General features: G+C 44.3%; 1 protein-coding gene across 1 annotated transcript in view; it reads left to right on the forward strand.

The window, feature by feature from the left end:
- ELP1 (elongator acetyltransferase complex subunit 1) overlaps window positions 1-22173 on the forward strand; it is a 32147-nt gene that overhangs the window by 2783 nt on the left and 7191 nt on the right. Inside the window, exons 3-27 of the mRNA XM_033084833.2 lie at window positions 214-295; window positions 2182-2262; window positions 2563-2648; window positions 3934-4033; window positions 4922-5012; window positions 5495-5618; window positions 6223-6313; window positions 8183-8413; window positions 8681-8851; window positions 9357-9456; window positions 10048-10230; window positions 11037-11143; window positions 11635-11738; window positions 12552-12605; window positions 12703-12808; window positions 13469-13584; window positions 14311-14384; window positions 14983-15061; window positions 15331-15410; window positions 16253-16393; window positions 17455-17540; window positions 18614-18762; window positions 19617-19740; window positions 20142-20239; window positions 21385-21586. Coding sequence (XP_032940724.1) covers window positions 214-295; window positions 2182-2262; window positions 2563-2648; window positions 3934-4033; window positions 4922-5012; window positions 5495-5618; window positions 6223-6313; window positions 8183-8413; window positions 8681-8851; window positions 9357-9456; window positions 10048-10230; window positions 11037-11143; window positions 11635-11738; window positions 12552-12605; window positions 12703-12808; window positions 13469-13584; window positions 14311-14384; window positions 14983-15061; window positions 15331-15410; window positions 16253-16393; window positions 17455-17540; window positions 18614-18762; window positions 19617-19740; window positions 20142-20239; window positions 21385-21586 — 2860 coding nt within the window. The remainder of the gene's footprint in view (window positions 1-213; window positions 296-2181; window positions 2263-2562; window positions 2649-3933; window positions 4034-4921; window positions 5013-5494; window positions 5619-6222; window positions 6314-8182; window positions 8414-8680; window positions 8852-9356; window positions 9457-10047; window positions 10231-11036; window positions 11144-11634; window positions 11739-12551; window positions 12606-12702; window positions 12809-13468; window positions 13585-14310; window positions 14385-14982; window positions 15062-15330; window positions 15411-16252; window positions 16394-17454; window positions 17541-18613; window positions 18763-19616; window positions 19741-20141; window positions 20240-21384; window positions 21587-22173) is intronic.

Raw genomic sequence — 22173 nt, forward strand, 5'->3', positions numbered from 1 at the left:
AGACTTAGACTCTACATTACCTGGGCTCTCATTCATAAACATTCTGGGACCATTTTTAGTCAGAAATGTTTCTTTTGTTTTGTTCAACACAAAGTGTGAAGTTACACTTCTGACTTTTTTAAGTAGGAGGCAATTTTCTTTTCCCTTGATGACTGTTTACTTTTGTGCTTGGATATATGCTCATGTTCCTATGATCTTACTTTGGTCTTGCAGGTGGAATGTGTTGGAAGTGTGGACAGTGGTCTGAGTGTCATGAGCTGGAGTCCTGACCAAGAGCTTGTTTTGCTTGCAACAGGTATCTACAACAGGCTGTAAGCTTTCTGCTTGTAGGAGTAAAACTCTCTGTGGCCGAAGCACAAAACATAACTAAGATTGAGAGAGAGGAAGAAAAAGTTACAAAATTGGGACGAGGACTTAAAGTGGAAAAAATTATACAAGATCCTATACTTTAGATTTAATTTCATGATTCATAAAGTGCTTCATAGATCCAAGCAGAAATTGGTTAGGCCCAAAGAGCTTCTTTGTGAAAGAGTTTTTAGTCCTTAAAATCTTCCCAGAGAGTACATTTGATCCTGCCTCAAAAACATAAAGACGTTTTCATATCACCATTTGACTTCTTATTAACAAAAACTGTTTCTTGGCCTTTGGCAGGAAATATATGTATTAGAGATCCTGATTAACTGCAGGTGTCACTCACCTAGAATATAAAATTAGCCTCAGACAAAACAGAATCCTAGAGTGATTCATACTGAAAGGAAACTCTGGAGATTGCCTATTCCAACCACCTTGCTCAAAGTGTGTTACTTAGAGCATGTTGTTGGGGAATTGTCCCAGTTAGGTTTGAGACCCCACAACCTCTGTGGGCATCCTGTTTCTATCTGTAACCATCCTCAGAGTAAAAAAAACACTTTTCTTAGGTTTTAAGGGAATTTTCTGTATTTTAGTTTGTGCCTGTTGCCTCTTATGCTGTCCCTCAGCACTACAAACAACGTGGCTATGTCTTCTTTACTGTACCACCTCCTGCATAATATATTTACATATGCTGATGAGATTACCCTGGAGTCTTCTCTGCAGAGCAGTCTGGCTTGTCTCAGCCTCCATTCATGTGACAGATTTTTCAAGCCCATAAATCATCATTTTGACTCTTTGCAAGACCCATCCCAGTATGTCCTTGTCTGTCTTGCACTAGGAAACCCAGAAATGGAGTCAGCATTCCATATGTCTCACCAGCACTGAGTAGAGGAGCAGGATCACCTCCCACAACCTCCTGGCAGCACTCCTAATGCAGACAGGATGCTGTTGTCCACCTGTGCAGCAGGGCATACTGCTAGCTAGTTCAACTAGGTGCCTCAGGAAACATAGTTTATGGTTTTTTGCCAAGCTGCTCTCCAGCCACTGGGTTCCCTCAAGTCTGAGATTAGTGCCTGAGATTATTATTTTCCATATGCAGAACATGACATTTTTTCTTGTTGAGCTTTATGAAATTCTGGACAGTCCATCTTGCCTACATAACGGGATCCCAATGGACAGCAGCACAACTTTCTGCTCTACCTGCTGCTTCTCCCAGTTCTGTGTCATCTACAAACTTGCTGAGGAAGATGTTAATCGTTGCTCCTGGTGTTCAGAGGCACGCCAGTGACTGACCTGAAGCTGCACTTACGGACAGTGTTAGTAAGCTTTTGAGGCAGTTCAGCTGTTTTTGTCACTGTTCTTTTATCTATCCCATACTTCATGTGTTTGTCTGTGATAATATTGTGGCACACAGCATCAAAAGCCTTATTCAGAGTCAAGATAAATGAAATCCAGTGTTCTCCCCATATCCACAAGCTGGTCATGTCATTGTAGGAGGTTATCAGGATGGTATGATCTCTTCATAAATCCATGGTGACTGTTCCCAGTCACCTTCTTATCCTTCATATCTCAAGAGAAAAGGAAACAGGTACTTGTTTGGAAGATAAAAACACACTGAGGTTAGGCCAGGAAGCATATTTTTGAGTAGAAAGACTTGGAAGTGTTCTGTTCCAGTTTGAGGTTTCTTGCTTTGAAGGGTATGTTCTCTCTAGTACCGTGTTTTCTATATTCAGGTCCATGACAGGACAATAGGAGCACACAGGAGAACATTTGAGGTTTTATTTGCTGCAGATACCATTACCAATACTGTATTTACTATCTGCTTTGCAGGTCAGCAGACACTCATCATGATGACACGGGATTTTGAACCAATTACTGAGAAGCAAATTCACCAAGATGAGTTTGGAGAAGGTGAGAGGTGCACTGAAATGAAGTTGCCCTAGCTGATGCAGTTGATATGTTGTAAGCATGTAGAAAATAGGGAGGGCCCCAGGCAACATATGCTGCTGTACAGCTGAAGGGTAAAGTCAATATTGTTACTTGTCAGCATGAATTCAAGTAAGTTCCAAAGTACTTTCTAGACTACATAAGATCCCAGCAGGTTTTTGGGGGGGAAGATGTGGATTGCTTGAGGCTGTGGTTATGTACATAGTGTACGGAGTTAAGGTGTTATCTGTAAATCTTCCACTACAAGGATTGTTTCTTCTTCAGGAAAGTTTGTTGCTCTTGGTTGGGGTAAAAAGGAGACACAATTCCATGGATCAGAGGGGAAACAGGCAGCCCATCGCAAACAGACGGTATTACATTGCTTTTTTTGTGTCAAACCAATGCTCTCTCAGTGCATAATACAGTAATTTCACGAATACAAGCCGCACCAATTTGACCAAAATTTTGGCGGAAACCCGGAAGTGCGGCTAATACTTGGGGGCGGCTAATATGTGAATAATTTTCTGACATTTACAACCCCAGACTTGCCAGCCAGGGCGCCGAGCCAAGCACCTGCCAGTAAAAGCCGGCATTTCACGGTTGTTACAAAGTGTTACTCTGTTGTCCTGGCTCCCTGTAGGCAGCACGGGGGGGCGGGGAGAGAGGCAGGACAGCTCTCTCCTTCCCTCCTCTGCCGCAGCCCGGGGGAGAGACGGGGGACCCCGTGCTGTCATTGCCGCGGCTCGGGGAGGAGTGGGGGGGCTCTGCCCCCACCCTCCGCTGCTGTGGCGGGAGCAGGGGGTGCTCCGTACCCGGCCGGCGCTGCGGCGGGAGCGGGGCCAGGGCGAGCGAGCCCAGAGGCGGCAGCCAGCCCCTAGTAGCCCCACTGAACTGGGCCACCTGGCCCCGTCAGCAGCCCCTAGTGGGCCGAGCCTGCACAGCCTTAGTTGAACCAGTAAACCCCCCGCCATGCCGCGGTTCTGTTAGTATTTGGCAACTTTGTTGCACGCGGGTCCTCGCTGCGAATGACAGAGTGGCTTATACTCAGGGTGCGGCTTATTTATGGACAAAGAACGAAATATTTGCCAACACCCGGAGATGCAGCTTATACTCAGTGTGGCTTGTATTCGTGAATTTACTGTAGTTTCTGTCATTCCTATGGTGCCAATTTGCCACCACCTTTCTGGTAGTTCTCTTCATAGGCTGCTTCTGTCTGTTTCTGTTTTGTCTCAAATCGTGCATTTTTATCTTAGCTTGAATTCAAGAAAGCATCAAGGAGAGCTTAATACTTTCCAAACAGAGCTCAAAGTAAGATTTGCAGCCATTTCAGTATCAATCCTGAACAAATCTCAATTCACCATGTCCAGCTTATGCACTGCTGTCCATAAGTAGAGACCCTGGTGGATGGGAAGGATTGTGTGTGTTCATGTGAAGAGACAGTCATATGCACTTGGAGGAGGAGCAGATTGAATTAAATGGTTTTAATTCTAATGTTTCCTAAAACAGTGTTTTGAATAGTGAGTTTTTAACTTATTAGTGCTGACACTTTTTAATGGATGGATTTCATCCTAAGGCTCTTGAAAGAGCAGTCTGTTTAGACAAAGACAGCAGTTGCCTTCCCAGACTTTGATGCAATTTTCTTTTGTGTGGCTTCAGGAAGTGTTACCAGCATCAGCCTGGGATGATGGCAGGCCCCGGGTGACATGGAGAGGAGACGGGCAGTTTGTTGCAGTGAGTGCTGTCTGTCCAGAGACAGGTATGGCAGCAAACTTCTTTGAAATACCAGCTTGTGTGAAGGGCTTCTTAAGCAAAATCTAGGTGAGGTAAGACCGTTTGTGATCTGTTGGCCACTTAAAGCGAGGGTGAGTTGAGCTATTTCATTGCCCTTTTCTCTGCTCTAATGTTCTCAGAGCCATTTTATAGATAGGACATTTTGAATACTTGCTTTGTGGTTTGGTTTTCAGTTCAGTGAGATGCCAGGACGGAGTACTACTTTGTAGATAACTATCTGAACTGTTTCTTTCACCTGCCCAAGCTTTAAGCAATACCTGATAGGCTCTCAATGCCAAATAGATTAATCTATTTGAGTTCATCTACCCACTGTCCCTCATATTAGAGTTTAGCCTTGCACACTTCTTTTTTTAAATACTCATGATACTTGTCTCTTGGTTTTTCCCTGAAGTCAAAGAGGTGATGAGCATATGCATTACTTCTAAGAATGTAACTGATGTTTTCCGTAATAAATACTACTTTTTGAGCAGTTCAGGTGTACTGGTCAACGTGTTGAACTACATCAAACCACACTGCTCTTCTACACATTTGGATTTTTACCTTCAGTACCTCAGATTAAGGAGGATCATAAATTTATAGCAAAATTTTAACATTTTTATGGTGAAAGCTGGAGGGGGAAATGATTATGACTGAACTACATCAGACTGAAATTCCTAATATAGTTCCTTTAGTCACTTGGTTACTACGGGAGAACTGCCTGACACAGAATAAGTTCTTATCCGTTACGGGGCACAACAGAAATCTCCTTTTTATGCATGTGCATCAAAATTTGCTCTTCTACCCTCATTAAATTAGGAAGGTATCTTCCCAGTATTTTCTGAAACCTTTGTCTCATTGCTCTCTCAACCTGTAGGTGCTCGGAAGGTCCGGGTATGGAGCAGAGAGCTTGTGCTGCAGTCAACAAGTGAGCCTGTCTCAGGATTAGAGCAAGCACTGTCCTGGAAGTGAGTAGTACTGCAATCTGCATGCCAACAGCAGTGTTACTTGTTATTGCCTAGTCACAGTCTTTGATCAGTATAATTTTAATGTCTTCAGCATTTTGTTGATTTTTCCCAAAACTTGAAGAAAGTTGCCTTCTGATTCAGCCTGAGGAGAAGTAGCCCTTTAAACCCTGAAAATCCTAATACTTGCATCGCAAGAGGGAAGAAGGGATAGATTCTCTGCATATAGTCAGTGTCAAGTGGGTTTGGGCTCAACTGTATAAAAATTTTTACAGGTTCCTTTCCTAGTGCTGACATTAATTTGATCACCTGTGGATATCCTAAGCTCTCATCTGTGCTGGACCTATGACTGAACAGTGCTGAGGAAAACACATCCTCTGCTCCCTTTTTCTTCATGTTACTGGAAAAAATGTGACATGACTGGGGTTTAAAATGACAGTTAGTTATTGTGTGAGCAATGGCTTTTCATTTGGCTCTTTTTTAAGGCCCTCAGGAAACCTGATAGCATCTACACAAGAAAAACCCAACAGACATGATGTGGTTTTTTTGGAAAAGAATGGACTTCTTCATGGAGAATTCACCCTTCCTTTCCAGAAGGGGCAGGTCAAAGTAAGTTCTTTGTCTGGGCTTCTTTAATGGGAGTGTAATGGGGAAGAGGACTAGATCACTTGCAGATCCTAGGAAGAGTTTTTTAACCTCATACTTTGTGCTTATCCTAATGGAAGAAGTGACCTGAAAAGAGAACAATAAAAAAGCCAGTGGGGAAGATGCAATGTCCTCTGCAAGCCCATAGTACAAAGACATGCAGTGAAGGATGACTGGAGCCCTGGGCTACTTCTGGGCTCTATATAGTTTATACTAGACAAATGATTCAGAAGTACTTTTCAGAGTGTCAGCCATTGCAAGACTGAGGTTATATGCCAAATCAGTGAGAAGCTATTGCTAGAGTGTTACTTCAGCTTCTGTTCTTGGATGCTGCGAGGCCTTTTGGCAGATGCTTCCTCAGTGTCAAGGAAAGCAAAGAGAATGCTGTCTGTCATTTTTGTGGTGTCTTCATCTGTAGTCTTCTCAGGATGCCTTGTCAGGACCTTTGTGATACATGAGCACTCTGTTTGTATATTAACTGATGCACCTTTTGTTGTTGGAATACCTTCTGGTCTCATAAACTTTCTGGGAGCTGGAATATTAGTAAGAGCCATGTTTGTTTCTGCAGGTTAATGAAATGCTTTGGAATGCAGATTCTACAATCCTGGCTATATGGTTGGAAGATCTGAAGGTGGAAAACTCCAACCCAAACACCTATGGTGAGAGCACTCCATGAGGCTCTGGCTCTTAACCCCTTCCTGCAAATGTCATTAGCAGTAGGTAATTACAGTAAATTCACGAATACAAGCCGCACTGAGTATAAGCCGCATCTCTGGGTGTTGGCAAATATTTCGGTTTTTGTCCATAAATAAGCCGCACCTGAATATAAGCCGCTCTGTCGTTCGCAGCGAGGACCCGTGTGCAACAAAGTTGCCAAATACTAACAGAACGGTGGCAGGGCGGGGTTTACTGGCTCAGCTCGGGCTGTGCAGGCTCGGCCCGCTCGGGGCTGCTGACAGGGCCAGGTAGCCCAGCCCGGCGCTGCCGCTCAGCGGGGCCACTGGGGGCCAGCCGCCGCTGCCCCTGGGCTCGGTCACCACGGCCTGGCGCTGCCCCGTGGTGGCAGGCAGGGACGGAGCTCCCCCCGCTCCCGTGGCGGCGGGCGGGGACGGAGCCCCCTGCCTCCTCCCCGAGCCGTGGCAGTGGCGGCCCGGGTCCCTCCCCTCCTCCCCGAGCCGCGGCAGTGGCGGCCCGGGTCCGCCGCCGCCTCCCAGAGCCGTGGCAGTGGTGGCGTTGGGCCCCCCAGTCTCTTCCCCGGGCTGCGGCAGAGGAGGGAAGGAAAGAGCTCTCCCTCCTCTCTCCCGGCCCCCCGTGCTGCCTGCAGGCAGCCAGGCCCCACCCATGGTGCAACAGAGTAGCAATTTGTAACGATTGCAAAATGCCGACTTTGCAGCAGCTCGGCTCGGCACTCTGGCTGGCACTTCTGAGGTTGTAAATGTCAGAAAATTATTCACATGTTAGGCGCTCCTGAGTATTAGCCTCATTTCCGGTTTAGGAGCAAAATCTTAGTCAAATTGGTGCGGCTTGTATTCGTGAAATTACTGTACCTGCAGGGTCGGAGACACTGGACACTTACCCATGGCTTTTAGACTGCTCTGCTGGTGTCAAGGTTTAATTGCAGACAGCAGCCAAACCCCACACAGTCACTTGCCCACTTCTCACTAGCAAGACTGGGGAGAGAATCAGTAGGGTAAAAGCTGGAACAGTCATGGCTTGAGATAATAACAGTTTACTATGAAAAAGCAGAAGCCACACATTCCACAAAAAGCAAAGCAAGGAATTGATTCATTGCTTCCCATGGGCAGGCAGGTGTTCAGCCATCTCCAGGACAGCAGGGTCCCATCATGTGTAGTGGTTACTTGGAAAGAAACATGCCATCATTCCAAATATCCCCCTCTTCCTCCTTCTTCCACACACTTTATATATGAACATGGTAGTATATGATCTGAAATATCCCTGTAGTCAGCTGGAGTCACCTGTCCTGGCTGTGTCCCCTCCTGACCTCTGATGTATCCCCAACTTCCTTGCCAGCTTGGCAGTGCAAAGAGCAGAAAAGACCTTGGCTCTCTGTAAGCCCTACTCAACAATAACTGAAACATCACTTAGCCACCCTATGTTCAGCACAAATCCAAGACACAGTCCCATACTTGACACTGTAAGAGAATTAACTACCCCAGCCAAAGCCAGCAAATCTGGTGAGAAGGAACTGGTAGTTCAGCCTGAGTTCAAAGCATCTTCCAGGCTGCTGTAACTGGAAGGTGGTACAAATGGTATACTAAAGGACTGAGCTCTTCATTAAACATGGCTACCATCTCACAAGGATAGCTCAGTGAATTTTAGGACTGACTTTTGCACAAAACAACTGTTTTCTAGTGCTGTGTGTTGTCTGACGCAGCTCGTGGACTGAAGACTGGAACTGTTATTTTAATTGCAGTTAACCCACCCCTAGAAGGGCAGTGGTGGTTGGGAGGGAGGGTTTGAGCCGAGTCTCAAATACTAGTCTGTGGTAACTACTTGTTTTTCTACAGTTCAGCTGTGGACCACAGGGAACTATCACTGGTACCTGAAGCAAAGTCTACACTTCGGTAGCTTGGAGGAAAATCAATTGGTGTCACTGCTGTGGGACCGAGAGAACCTGTATAGACTACACATACTCTGCCAGGGCTGGCGTTACCTCTTCTATGACTGGCATTGGACCACAGACCATGGTCTGGGGGAGAATAGTCAACATATGGCAAATGTGGCTGTTATAGATGGAGGTAAGCAGTGGAACAGTTTCCCAGCTCTAGGGTCAGAATAGGTGGGGTAGCCTTTTATAGTCAGTTCTTCTTTTAGTTGTTTCTACAAAGCTTTTAGGGAGGGGTCCATGTAATTGATAGATGGAGTAGCTCAATGAAGATAACCACTAAGAGCATAGCAACCGTTTTCCTGTAACATTATTTCTGCTTCCAATAAAGAATCCAGAAAGAGTTTCACTAGCATTTGGACTGGGGTGCATCTTGGATTTTCTTCTCTTTCTTCCACAGATAAAGTGCTTGTCACAGCCTTCCAGCATGCTGTGGTGCCTCCACCCATGTGTACCTATGAGCTCCAGCTCCAACAGGCAGTTAATCAGGTTGCATTTCACACAAATCCCAAACATAGCGGGGATATGGCTGTCCTGGATGCTGATAACAGGATCTCTCTGTACAGATATGGTGAGAGCACGTTGCAACTTTGTTAAAAGAAACACTGTGTTCCTGAGAACAGTTCCTAGTTCCTGGGAGACTAGCAAGATGCATTAACTTTGTGAGAAGACAGTATTTAGCACTTGACTATGTAATTGTGCTGGTAATATTCTCCTGCCTTGCTTCAGCTTGAGTGCAGCACATGATATTTTGCATAAGCTTCTCTGATGGCATGATGCTGGCTGTCACTGGGAAGTGACTGAGAATCTGTCTGGGGCACCCAGCACTTCCCAGAGGAGTTCCATATACAGTGTGCTGTGAGGAAACAGCTGTTTTGTACTGCAGTGTTGGAAGGTGACTGTCTTCCTCAAAGTGAGTGTTAATGAGAATTACATTTTGGCTGTACAAGTAGGGATGGCATTTTCTGACTTCTTTAATACTTTCTTGTAGCACCTACATTTTGGCAATATTGAAGATGGAAGGGGCTCTGTTGGGTGGATCTCTAAACTCTGCGTTGTCGTGCTTTGTTTTCTAGGACAGAGTACAGTGGATGACCCTTCTGTCAAGTTTGGAGTTGTGGGAGGAAATGGCTTTAAAGCAGCTGTGGAAACACCATACCTGGATAAAACCTACAGGTAATACAGAACTACTACAGCTGTAGAGGGGAGAAAAGAGCTGTACCTGACTGGCTGCTTTAGATGTCACAGCTCTGACCACTTTTCTCAAGATTTTTAAGAGGTTGTCAGATAACATGGTTTCATTTTGTTGATAGTGTGTCTGCAACTAGTGCTGAGAAATGCCCTTTACTGAGGTCTCAATCTGGCAGCACCAGTGACTGTTAGTGACAGCACTGAGATATCCCTTTCTGTGCCTGGTGCACAAAGGAATGATCATGCAGTGCCCAGGCCCAAGGTCACAACACACAGACAAACAGAGCTGCTTGCGTGGCAGAGACAGTGTTGAGGTTAAAAATCCCACCATGCTCACTGTTTGTTCCTAGAGGTAGTTGGCATGGAAGCAGTACTACCTAGGGAAAATAGATGGAGCTTCCTAGGTCTCATCCTTTATCATAGTTTAGGTATCTGTGTTTCTTCACTGAAGCCCTCCCAGCCATGCTGTGTATTTGAACAGCCAGGCTGTGCTTAGAAAATCCTCTGCCTCTCTAGCAAGATGGCCTACTGAAATCGGGTTCTGATTGTGTGCCAACCTCCCTTATTTTGTGACAGAGTTGATGTGAGCAGCAGCAGCAATGAAGCGATGAATCCTCTGGGGCTCCGATTTCTCACCTGGCTGCCAGATGGCAGCTTCCTGGTTGTTGGTCAAGGTCAGCATGCTGCTCAGTCTGTCCTTCACCATCTGACTGCAGTGCGTGACGTGGCTGGAGCTGAAGAAGAGCGCCTGAATTTACGGTACTAGAGATCTGTCAGTTGTGGCTGAAGTCTGAGAATGCTTCTGGACAGTGCCTAGAAGGGATTAAGTCTCTTATTAGACCTGCAGCCTGGAGGCCATGGGTTAAGGAATTTGGCTGTCTTCTGGTGGGAGAGCCAAACAGCTCATGAAGCTGCCTACTGGTCAGCACTTGCAGTCCTAGTGCCTACACCCAGCCTGGCAAGGGTGCATGCTGAACATACATGTAACAGGATAGCTTGCTCTGTTCCTTGGAATTCAAGGCCCTTGAGGAGAGGGGATGGCACATGACACAGAATTCCTCCATTCTACCCTTTGCCCACCATTATCAAGGGCCAGAAGGGGACCAGTAGCCATTGAAACTACTCTGCTCCGGCTCCTGCTCACCTGCTGGTCTTTGTGGGGCCAGTTGAGCTAAAACCAGGCTCAAAAGAAAGCCACATAGGGTACAGAAATATGGTTCCCAAAGAGATCAGGAGAGCTGCTTTTTGCAGCGCTCACCCAGCAAAGACAGAATGATTTGCATGTGGACAGAAAAAGAGGGGTGTGTTTGCAGAGGGCTGCAGTGCAGACAGCGACCAGCACAATTAGGTAGATGCCTCTTGGCTGGAGTTGCTGGTGCTCTGCGGTGCCACTTTCAGCTGACATTAGTGTGAGAAGACTGCAGAAGATCCTTACATGGATAAAGTATGTCCGTGCTGGGGATGTGCATCTTCTCATGTGGCTACAAGAAAGGCAGGAATGAGGTACCTGCTCTTAAGTGTATTTGCTGTGACTGATGTTCTGTGTTGTGTCTGTCTTGCATCAGGTTGTCAGTGCCTGTAGATGGAGAAGTGATCAGCCTGTACTGCAGCCCAGTGACCAAAACAGTAGCTCTGCAGCTGACTGATAGACGAATCCTAAAATATCTGTGGGGTAAGCTGGTCTGTGTTAAAGTACCTGGTCTTAGATGTAGTTGTTACATATTTCTTAAAGGGTTTAGTGAGGTGATTTGACTTTCAGGGACATGAGTGACTCTTGCAGAGTAGTTGGTGCTGCTTTTATATTTCCTCTGTTCCCAGAAATGGGGTGAAATTAGTGATTTGTGTCAGAATTGAATTAAAGGTAATTTTATACACATGCATATGTTAACAAGAATATGCACATACACAAAGTTCAGTGCTGACATACTGCCACATCCATAGATCTTCTCTCTCATTTCACAGTGGAATAAAGGTGCTACTGAGCCCCTGGAAGTCACCACCTTCTTGTCCTCTCTGTCCTGGACTTCTGTGTCAGCATTCTTCCCCTCTGTCAGATAGTGTAGCGTATTCCCAATTCTGGTTTTCTTAAGATTCATGTCATGTGGTTTTAATGTATGAATTTTTGATTGGCTGGAAAACAATTAGATCTTCTTTGCTCCTTAGAGGCTTCTACTCCTGTTCTTGAGCCCTGGCGGAGTAGCAGTAGCTCTGCTGTTCAGTTCCCCTACCGTTGTGTGCAGACTTCCATCACAAGGATCAGCGGTGAAGTAAGTAAGACTGCGAGCAGATTAAATTCCCTACTCAGTTGTTCTCTGTGCCAAAAGTACACGATGGTCCTCTGCCCAGGGCCCAGTGATATTAGTTCATGATGTTCTTCATAAGGCCCTTTGTAGAGGTGACAGCTTATCTTCCCTTGCTCTCTAGAGCATTTCTGGTGGATTGCAGTTAACGCCCAATCACCCCATTCTATGAATACAATGAATAATTTCATTAAAGAGTAAGAAAATTCAGATGGAAATTTCTAGCAGTTACTACCACACTCTTCTTGAAAGAACCATTTTGCTTTTTTTTATTTGAACTTAACCTATTAGCAAATATGGCTGCACTGTTACTGCAGATGTCCTGTTTTTTCTTGTTGGAGATTGTTTCTTGATAGTTACAACAGCTTAAGGAATGACTAGCTGTTTTGCTGTTATTTCAGGGGTTTCCTTCCTTCAGTGTGCGTCCAGCTGAAGGAAGCTGCTTTGCTCTGCTCTGTAGTGATGCTTTTCCTCTGGTATCCTAGAATCCTCTGGTATTCCTCTGGTATCCTCTCTATTCTGCTGAATAGAAAAGCAGCTAAATTTCTAGCATGGCTTCCGCTTCCAAGCTGGGTTTTCAACCAGCAGTGTTTAAGGATGTTCAGGTTTAAGTCCTCTTTGAAGAGAGGTTGGATGACTTGCTGTCTGGCTTCTCTAAGTAATTCACATGAGGTACTCGTTACCTAATTGTGAGGTACTTCAATCCAGTGCTTGTCAGTGTTGTAAAAGCCTGGAGGTTGTGATGCTGATAGCTCATAGTTGTCATTATTTTAATTACAGGAGGTGATCCTGGGCCTCACGGATCGTTGCCGGTTTTTTGTTAATGATGTTGAGGTACAAAGCTTTTGCTCATCGTTTCATACCCTTTTCCTCTGCCAAAGGCAGCTTCCCTGTTCTGGTCTAAACTGTGATAAACTTCATTTTTTTACAGGTTGCTTCTAACATCACATCATTTGCAACATACAATGAGTTTTTGTTGGTGACAACCAACACGCACACCTGTCAGTGCTTCTGCTTGAAAAACTTATCAGTGAAGGGTAAGTGTCAGCACTGGCTGCCTGCTGCTAACTCGTAGCATTTGTCTTGGAAACACAAGATGTCCCCATTTTTCACATCCAAACCTGTTGTATTTGGGTTCCTCAAAGGAAGTGTTTAAGAGATGAGAGTAAGAGAGCTGCTTTCAGAAATCTACCAGAGAGCAAGGAGCTCCAGGAGCTGGTATATATCACATGCTTTTCACAGGGAAGAGAATTTGTGCTGTAGTTGACTCTAACACTTTCTAACAGCCCGACTCTGCATTCTCTCCCTTCTCTGCATGTCCAAAAGAAGAAGTCTGTGTGCTGTTTGAGGGTATGTGGATTAATATAGAAAGAACTTCTGGTGGTGACTGGCTGTGAGAAGTATGATGACCTTGGTAAAGCAGGACAACAACCTGTTGGTCCTTTTACGCTCTTCAGTGCTACTCTGTTCTGGTCTGTTGACCTTTGTCATCCTCTTGTGCAGAGGACACCTCTGCTTTGTGTACAGGTACAGCAGTCATTAGCACTCAGCAAGCTCTCATCGTGTCAGGAGTTGTTGAAGGTTGCTGCTGTACTGGTGGCATGGTTGGTTCAGTACAACCTTGCCTACAGCATAGGAGGTCCTTAATGGAGCACCGTGCTGCGTGTGCCATGTGTGCTGATAAATGTTGTCTTCAGCCCTCCAGGCTAGCCTGAGCAGTGCTGCTGCACCCAGCAGTGAGACCCTGCGCAAGGTGGAGCGAGGTTCACGTATCGTCACTGTTGTTCCCCAGGACACAAAGGTGGTGCTGCAGGTCAGTGCTCTCTGCCCATGTCTGCTGATGTGCTATTAGGATGTGCAGGGGCCCATCACAGTGGCCACCAGGCCAACCTGCAAACAGTGCAGTGCTACAAAGCTGCTGCCCTACAGTGCTGCAGCACAGCACCTCACAGATCTCCAGCTTCCCAACTGGATGCAGAGGGATTTTGAGCATCTCTTTGGAAGTTAGGTTCATTACAGGCAGATAGATATGTGCAAAACAGAGAAGGACTATTCAGTTCCTAATGACTGAGGTAATGTAGTGCTACATATTGTGGACTCATCATGAATCTCAAGACTCACTTCCTAGTACTTACTAGCAGCCCTCCATTAGCCTTGGCCTTTAGTTTTCTGCTGAACTCAGTCTTCAGAACCACCAGAGGTTCACAGAATGGAGAACGATGTAATTTGAGAGGCACTTTTGGAAGTGTGGAACCCAACATCCTCTTCAGAGCAGGGCTAACATGAAAACTTGATCAGATTGCTGTAGGTCATGCCTGGTTGGGTAGAGTTCAGCCTTCTGAGATAGGAATGTTTCTGAACTGGGAGAATGTTCAGGTATTTTTCCACGGTTGTTGAAAGTGCACATCCTCTGAAGTGAGTGAATAGGCCCATGTACTTTCAAATAGCAGACAGGCCTAAGAAATTGGCCAGTCCTCACTTTCCCACAATGTAGGCAGAGTAACTACAAGTAAGTAATTGTGTGGATCTTGTGTTACAGATGCCAAGAGGAAATCTGGAGACCATTCACCATCGTGCTCTGGTGCTTGCCCAGATTCGGAAGTGGCTAGACAGGTAAATGGCACTGTTGTATTCTTGTCTTCCCTCCCACAGTCTGAGCTGTTAGAGACTGACTGACCTGGAAAAGAGAGGAAGGCTAAACTCAGAGGAATTGACCTTGTTAGAGGAAACAAATTTTTTTCTAGGGTGACCATCTAGAAGGCTAGCTTTCAGCTGTGCCAGTACTTCTCACTTCACCACTGAAGGGTTTATTACATGTGCTTAAATTGCATGGGTGGGAGAAATCTTCATCTGCTCCATTCTCCAGACAACCACTTCAGGCTTAAGCTGGCTGTTTTCCATTTTTACTGAATTAATTTACATTTAAATTTTCTGAGAAAGGGAAATTGATACAAAATGTAACACTCTCTTTAAATGGAGATAAAAACAATCTAAGTTCTGTATTGCTTTATCAACCTTGCAAGCTGATGTGTCCCACTGCATGGGTCAGCAATGAACGGTATTGACCTTGCACATTTTTCTGGAAGGCTGTCTGCACAGCTTATTGTGTAGGCTGTTCTCTTCCCACTGGTTCCGTGCTTAGCTCTAGTCAGTTGCCTTTATTTGCATCTTATCCACTATGTAAACTGTCCTGCTTGACTCATTCCTCCAGGCTTATGTTCAGGGAAGCTTTTCAGTGTATGAGGAAGCTGCGAATCAACCTCAACCTTCTCTACGACCACAATCCCAAGGCAAGTCTGCCCAATTCTCCTGTGTTGTTTGTCAGACTAACCGGCCCTGGAATCCACCAAACAGTGCGCTCAAAAGTGTAGGTGGTGCTGTCATTCCTGCTTTCAGCAGTGATGGCTGTTCTGCACTGCTACATCATCGTACAGACAGATCCGATTTAGCTTTTCCTTCATCCTGTGTTTCCAGACAAGATCTCTGAATTTATTTTTGTACTTGATGTACATGTTCTTAGTGTTCAGAATACCAGTGGTAATACTCTTGTTCATTTCAGGTTTTTCTGGAAAACATAGAAACCTTTATCAGGCAAATAGATTCTGTGAACTATATCAACTTGTTTTTCACCGAACTGAAGTAAGTATAAGTCTGCAAATGGAAGAATGTGTAATCAGTGGAGGTACATTATTTTGTCAAAATATTGGCAACTCTTCCATGTGGGTGCAAGGAATCAGAAATCTGGCATGTTGAGTCATAAAGGCTCAGTAGTCTCAGGAATAGTGTGTCTTCTTGGGAATTCCAGTTCTCAGGCAGCCATTAGATTTTTGCAGTAAGTAATTAGGGCATTATCTGAGTGCTTTGGCTTCTCTGCTAGGTTGCTGTAGAGTAGTAAATGAGAACAGAGAAAGTTTTGTTCCCTCATAAAGAGGGGAGGGACTAACTATGGCAGTGCATATCTAGTCTGAGACCAACATACTAGCTTGGATCCTCAAACCAAGTCCCCTGACTTTTTCCTTAAAGGCTCAGTGATGAGGCTTTATGGTGATGGTAGTTCCAGGACTTCTCAAGCTTGCTAAAGTCAGTAATTGAGTAGTAACTGGTGCTATCACTTAGGTGTTTGGTTTGATTTTCAGTTTTGACTTGACCAAAAATAATGGCAAATGGCTTTCTTTTTAATTGTTCAGTGGGTAAGTCCATAGTGGGTTTAGTAGAAGACAGCTGTATCTTTTAAATCTTGCCTTCTGATTTTTTTGGTGCTACTTAAGTAGTTGTTTGACCAGTTTCAGGGGTTTTTCTAAATGCCTCTCTTGGCTGACAATCAGTTTGGACTAATAGAGATTTTTGAAGAGCTTCCTGTTAGCTTTGTAGTTAATGAGTAGTTATTTTCTGCATGCATTTGAGTTCCTTAACCTTATTGTCTTTGTTCTGGGCTAGACGGTGGATGGTGCTCTTATTCACATTACCTGATTTTTTTCTAGAGAAGAAGATTTCACGAAGAGTATGTACCCATCTCTGAATGGTAGCAGTAACAGCCAGCCACACCAGCATCCTGATCAGAAAAAAGTAAACCTGATATGTGACATGATGAGAGTTGCCATGGAACACATTGACCCTCAAAAGTAAGCACTTTTTTATTGTACGTGAAGGAACCATTAGAGAGATTTCTAGTAGGTCATTAGCAGGAAGCAAAGCTGTCCTTGACGTCTTGTACTTGACAAGTTGCATGGCCTTAGGTTCTTTGAAATGAGCTTGTGCTCCACAGGATGCTGTCCTGGAAACATCTAATAATTCCACAGATAGCATACCACCATTTTACTAGAATTAAAATAATAGATGCTTATAAAGGTTTAGGAGATACATCAGTTCAGGATCAATCAGTGTGGGAATGGAGACATGAACAAGATTTTAATCTTGGTGAGATGCTGACTGTTTGACGCAGCCGGCCCTTTGGAAAGATATCAGCTGTGCCATTTGATACTGAGTTACTTTGTAAATGATCACCTCCATGTTCCTGATGTTACCTTTTTGGTAACCATCCTCCTTGGATGAATCAACACCAGACAAAGATAAAAGCTGGGAAAATAGGATAATAACAGTGCCCAGTGAAATGGTGCTGAAGTATTGGCAGCTTGATGTTAAACAGTGGAGAGAGGAGCAACAGGTGGTGGGTAGCTGCTGAACCCTGAGAATTCAGACACTTTGCAGCAAACTGTTTCAGAAAATAAAGCATCTGCTTGGCTAGGAAAGCTATTTTGAAATAGTAAATGTGAAATGTATGGAAGTATAAATAACACCCTAGAAAGCTTTCCTTTAATAAAAAAAGGGTATTTTCATATTTAATTTGGAAAACTATGTCCAACTATCTGAACTTTCAGAGAGAGGTATGTCCTCTTCATCACGCTGGCTGGCATGGTAAGAAAGCTCATTCTATTCAAAACACACCTCCAGCTTTGTGACATATTTGGGAAGATATGCGAAGTAGAACCACCTTTCTGGTATATTCTGTTCTTTTCCCATGTTTGCTGCCTTCCTGTAGGAGGATCAAAGTGCCTGAGCAATTTTTGTTTTTTTTTTTTTTTTAATAAGACGTAAAGTAGAACTTGCACAAACTGTGCTTGAACAGGAATAAACTGTATTTCTGCCTTCTCACTTTTTCATTCACTGCTTCTCTTTTTTTCAGATACTGCCTATCAATACTAACAGCACACGTCAAGAAAAGTCCACCAGAACTGGAGATTGCTCTCCAGAAGGTTCACGATCTTCGAGGTTTTGTATCAGGAACTCAAAAAAGTTTTGAAAATGGGTGGTTTGCAGGACCTTTGTGTTAAGGAAACTTCACTGTCCAACCAAAATTGTTAAGGAGGAAACTGCCCCATCTGACCACCCAGGAGCCATTGGCAGTCACATTTGCACCACCTGAGCTGAGACCACCCCCACAGCTACACCCCTCACACTCACAGACTAGGATTCCTCACCAGCTCAACCTGAGGTTTCCCATAGCAGAGTCTCAGACATCCTGATCCTTAATATAATTTAGTCTCAGGGCAATAACTAACAAAACAGCAGGTGGAGCCTCTGAGGAGGGACTCTGAACAAAGGAACCTCTGGGCCTGTGAGAATGTTTATACCTTCATCTGTTTATACCTTATGTCTGTGCAAAAATCTGAACATCCTCAGCTCCTGCTGTGTCTCACAGGTTCTGTCGCCTTTGTTGTGCAAGGGGTTGGTAGTTCACACTGGAGCTCTCACCACCCAGAGCTCATCTTGCAGCTCCCAGTGCAGCTGCAGCCTGAGATACTGCACTGAATGTGTTCCTCAACACTTTGTTAGTGTGGTTCACCCAGAAAATTATTTTAAGGTGACTGTTTATGGAGCAATCCAAAGATCTGACGTGTACTTGAAACCAGATATGTATTTAGGTACAGCAGCATATCAACTAAGAAAGGCTGCTGTACATGCCCTCAGCTCACCCTTTTACCTAGGTTTCCTGGCAGAGACCCCAGAGTTGGACCTGCTTTCACTTTCCAGTTGGAACTCTAGTTCTCCCAACATGGAATAGGAAATTTCTGTCCTGGATTCTAGTATCTCAGACTAGCAAACTTTGCCTTTGTTGTGGGCTGATGCTTTGAGCTCATCACAGTTCAATGCTCAGTGCTGTGCTTGGGATGGTCCTTGAAGTTGCCCAGCAAAGGCACAGTAACCCTTCCGCAAGACAGATCAAGCTGTTAGTCTGATGGTCCCTCCCTGATGTCAAGTTGTGCTTGATGATGCATCCTTTCCTCAGCAGGGTTCCACTTCTGGTAGTGTAACAGGTCATATGCTGCTTTATCTCATTGCAGAAAGTGTTACACCAGATGTTCAAGCTGTGAGTGCAGAAGAAGCACTAAAGTACCTGCTTTTCCTTGTGGATGTCAATGAATTGTATGATTATTCCTTGGGGACATACGACTTTGATTTAGTCATCATGGTGGCAGAAAAGTCTCAAAAGGTCTTGCTTATAGTTCCAACTAAGGAACTTATTTTTCTACTTTCTGAAAGGTTCTTTGTAATCTGCAGATCAGCCTGCATGTTTTCTTAGTAATGGCTCTCTATCCAGTCAGGATTCCAGTTGCTCAGAAGCCCTGTTGTGTGCTTAGGATGATGCAGGGAAAGTGTCATGTCTCTGCATCCTTTGGTACTTCCTGAGCACAACTTGGGAAATTTATTTGTGTTCAAGGTGAAACAGTGCTCTTCTGGAGCATCAGGGCAAAGTAGCTCTGGGGAATGGAGGGATTGGTATCTGAAGTTTTGTAGCTGCATGCCTTCCATTCTCAGTTCTGTACTCTTTGAGTCTTGCTTATTTAGTGGTTCCCATAATGATAGCGTGTGTCTTCCCGTGGGCTTAATGTAAAATTTCTGAACTAAAATGTCCATCTGCATCTTCAGAGTTCTGTAATGTTACAGCAGATTCTGCTGCCCATCACTTAGAACACCCTATTCATGTTAACAGGCTTTATAACCTGTGGTGTAGGGAAGTTTATCAACTTTATAGCTACTAATTTATACATAATCATAGATAATAGAAAGCAACATTAGATATGACACACAGGCTTGAAATTTAAATGTTACTAGCCTTTAGATACTGCTGAAGTCCATGTGGGAACCTGGTAATTCAAGTTAGTAATTTCTGGCAAGAGTATATGCACAAATTGATTCTTTAAGATGGCCTACATCTGGGAAAAAAAAGCCATTTTAATTTTATTATCATATATTTTCAAATATGGGACTGTCTGTTGGTGAAGATTGGGACAAATAAGGATTTTAGCAGATTAGCTCAACTGCAGTTTTTATTGTTCTTTGCAGGACCCAAAAGAATACTTGCCCTTCTTAAATACTCTCCGGAAAATGGAAACCAATTATCAGCGATATACAATAGACAGGCACTTGAAGAGATACACAAAAGCTCTTGGCCACCTCAGCAAATGTGGTAGGTGTCCTGAGGAACATATATGCAGTGCAACATTTCCATTTTGGAGAGCCTTTGGGGGAAATAGCTAAAGAAAGAGAAGGATTGCACAAGATCATCTTCCCATCTGGTAATGCGTGGTGAACTTCTACTGCTTGCTTTTTGTCCTGTAGCTTGGGGTGGGAAGAAAGAAATGTTTACTCCTCTGGGGTCATAAAGCACATGAAGTCTTGTGTTGTTCTTGTTCAAGTGAATTGTGCCTGGCTAATTTCTCTGGCAAAACCTCAAGGAAGTGAACACCTTGATTTTACAGTAGTAGAATGTGTATTCTTCCACCCAGGCATCTCTAGTTGCTTCTTCACGTTGTGAACCCAGACTACACTTTCTCTTTTATTTTTACAAAAATTAAATTATTTCTGCAGGTCCTGAACACTTCTCTGAATTTCTGAACTTGGTGAAAGATCAAAATCTGTATTCTGAGGCCTTGAAGTTGTACCCCTCTAGCACTCAGGAGTACAAGGTGCGTAAGCTCGTGACAGTGTCAGTCAAAGCTTGATATTCCCTTATACATGTGTTTGGATCTCCTCAGCACCTTTCATGAGGGCAGGAATGAAACTGCAGCTGCTTGTGTTCAGGTTCTGTTGGTCATTGCTATTCCAGTGTTGTCTGAGACTCTGTTCTGAGATAACAGCTGGAATTACTCTCAGCACTAACCCTGTGGGTCCTGGTCATCGATAGTTAATCCTTTGATTGTGTGACTCACAGAGAGCACCTGGAAGTCCTGTTTCTTCTGCTGCACTGTCTTGCTGAATAACTCCCATATCCTCAGAAAGACTTCTCCCTGCTTTGATCTCTATGGCTTGCAGATTGTGTGGGGACAATTTGTTATCCTTAAACTGCTCGGAAAAGTGCTGTAGAACTTGGACACTTTTAGATGTGCTGTTTCCTAGTACATAGTGTCCTTTACTGGTTTCAGTGTTACTGAAGAACTTCAGCTTGTCCAAGGCTGAGATAAAATGTAAATGCATTTCATATAATCCAATATAGATACTGTAAATACACAATACATAAGCTTTTGTACAAGTTCAGTGAGAGGAGAAATAGAGAAAATCAGTCTATTTGCAACACAGTGAAAGCAGAAAGGAGTCTTTACTCATGGAGGAGGTCTGTTTCTGAGTGACTCATTGGGAGTGTTTGATTATTCCCCCTGTATCCTTCCAGTCAAATCCACTTGCCCCTTCTCATGGAGACAGTAAGCTTTGAGTAGCCTGTGCCTGTAGAGTTACAGGGCTTGTGTGTTCCCTTGTGCTAATGTTTGTTTCCTAAAGTAGGTTGGTTCAGAGGGGCATTCTGACAAGAAGTGCTTGTGTGGGTGGGGAGGAAGGGTCTGGTTTCCTGCAGTATCTAGTTTACCCAGCATTTGGTTTGGAGAGTCAGGTGCCTCCCTGTGTCACTTGCTGTAGCTCTGTGAAGTGTGTCCATGTGCTCATCATCAGGCCTTGGCTTGATATAGTTTGAAATGGAGTAGAAACTTCATGCCTAGAAACTCTTCTAAGAAGCTGGATAAGAAGCTTTTGTTGATGGGCCCTTAATTTTTACTAATGGAGGACTGCTACTGACCTTACTAATATTATTTTTTTCTTTTTTTTTGTCCCTTTCTTTCAGGATATCAGTGATGCATATGGAGAGTACTTGATGCAGAAGCAGCTGTATGAACAGGCTGCATTGATACTTGCTCGTGCTGGCATCTTTGCAAAAGCACTTGATGCTTTTCAGAGCAGTGGCAGCTGGCAGCAAGCCCTGTGCATGGCATCACGGCTTGGTTACACAAAGGATAAGCTGTCCAGCCTGGCACGGAGCATGGCAGGTAGGCCTTGAAGAGATGGAAATGTGTACAGCAGAAGTGGCTTTTTATGTATTGTTTATGGTTCACTTCGATTTTTCCTAAAATTCAGTGAAAACCTCGGTATTCAGCAGCGCTTTTCTTAAATGAGAACAAAGATCCCATGTTTCCCCAAGGTTCTGGGCATTTGCACATGACCTTTATTTCTCAAAGGAAAAAAATATGTTGAAGCTGGATTGGTAGGCAACCCAGGAGCTGCCAAGCAAACTGTGGCCTTGGCTGCCCAGTGCTGACTGCTCGTTGCATTGCTCCCTTGCAGTTGGTTGCCAGACTGCTCTTCCAAATTGCCTCGTTAGTTAACTGTAAGGAACAGACATGGGCTGAAGTGTCTGACATTACTGAGGCATTACTAGACATTAAATGGTGCAAGTGCTGTGCCTATTCACCGACCCTAAAGGCTGTTGGATAATTTGGAGCTACATCTTGTTTTTTCCTTGAAGCCAGCTAGCAGCTAGGACCAGCTGGTACATCAAGCTGTGTGTTGTCCTAAGGAGAAGAAGGTAGCTGGTCACAGAATTTGTGCTCACTAACGTGTGTCAGACATGAGGTGT

This window comes from Catharus ustulatus, chromosome Z (genome assembly GCF_009819885.2).
Source record: "Catharus ustulatus isolate bCatUst1 chromosome Z, bCatUst1.pri.v2, whole genome shotgun sequence".
Classification (NCBI taxonomy): Eukaryota; Metazoa; Chordata; class Aves; order Passeriformes; family Turdidae; genus Catharus; species Catharus ustulatus.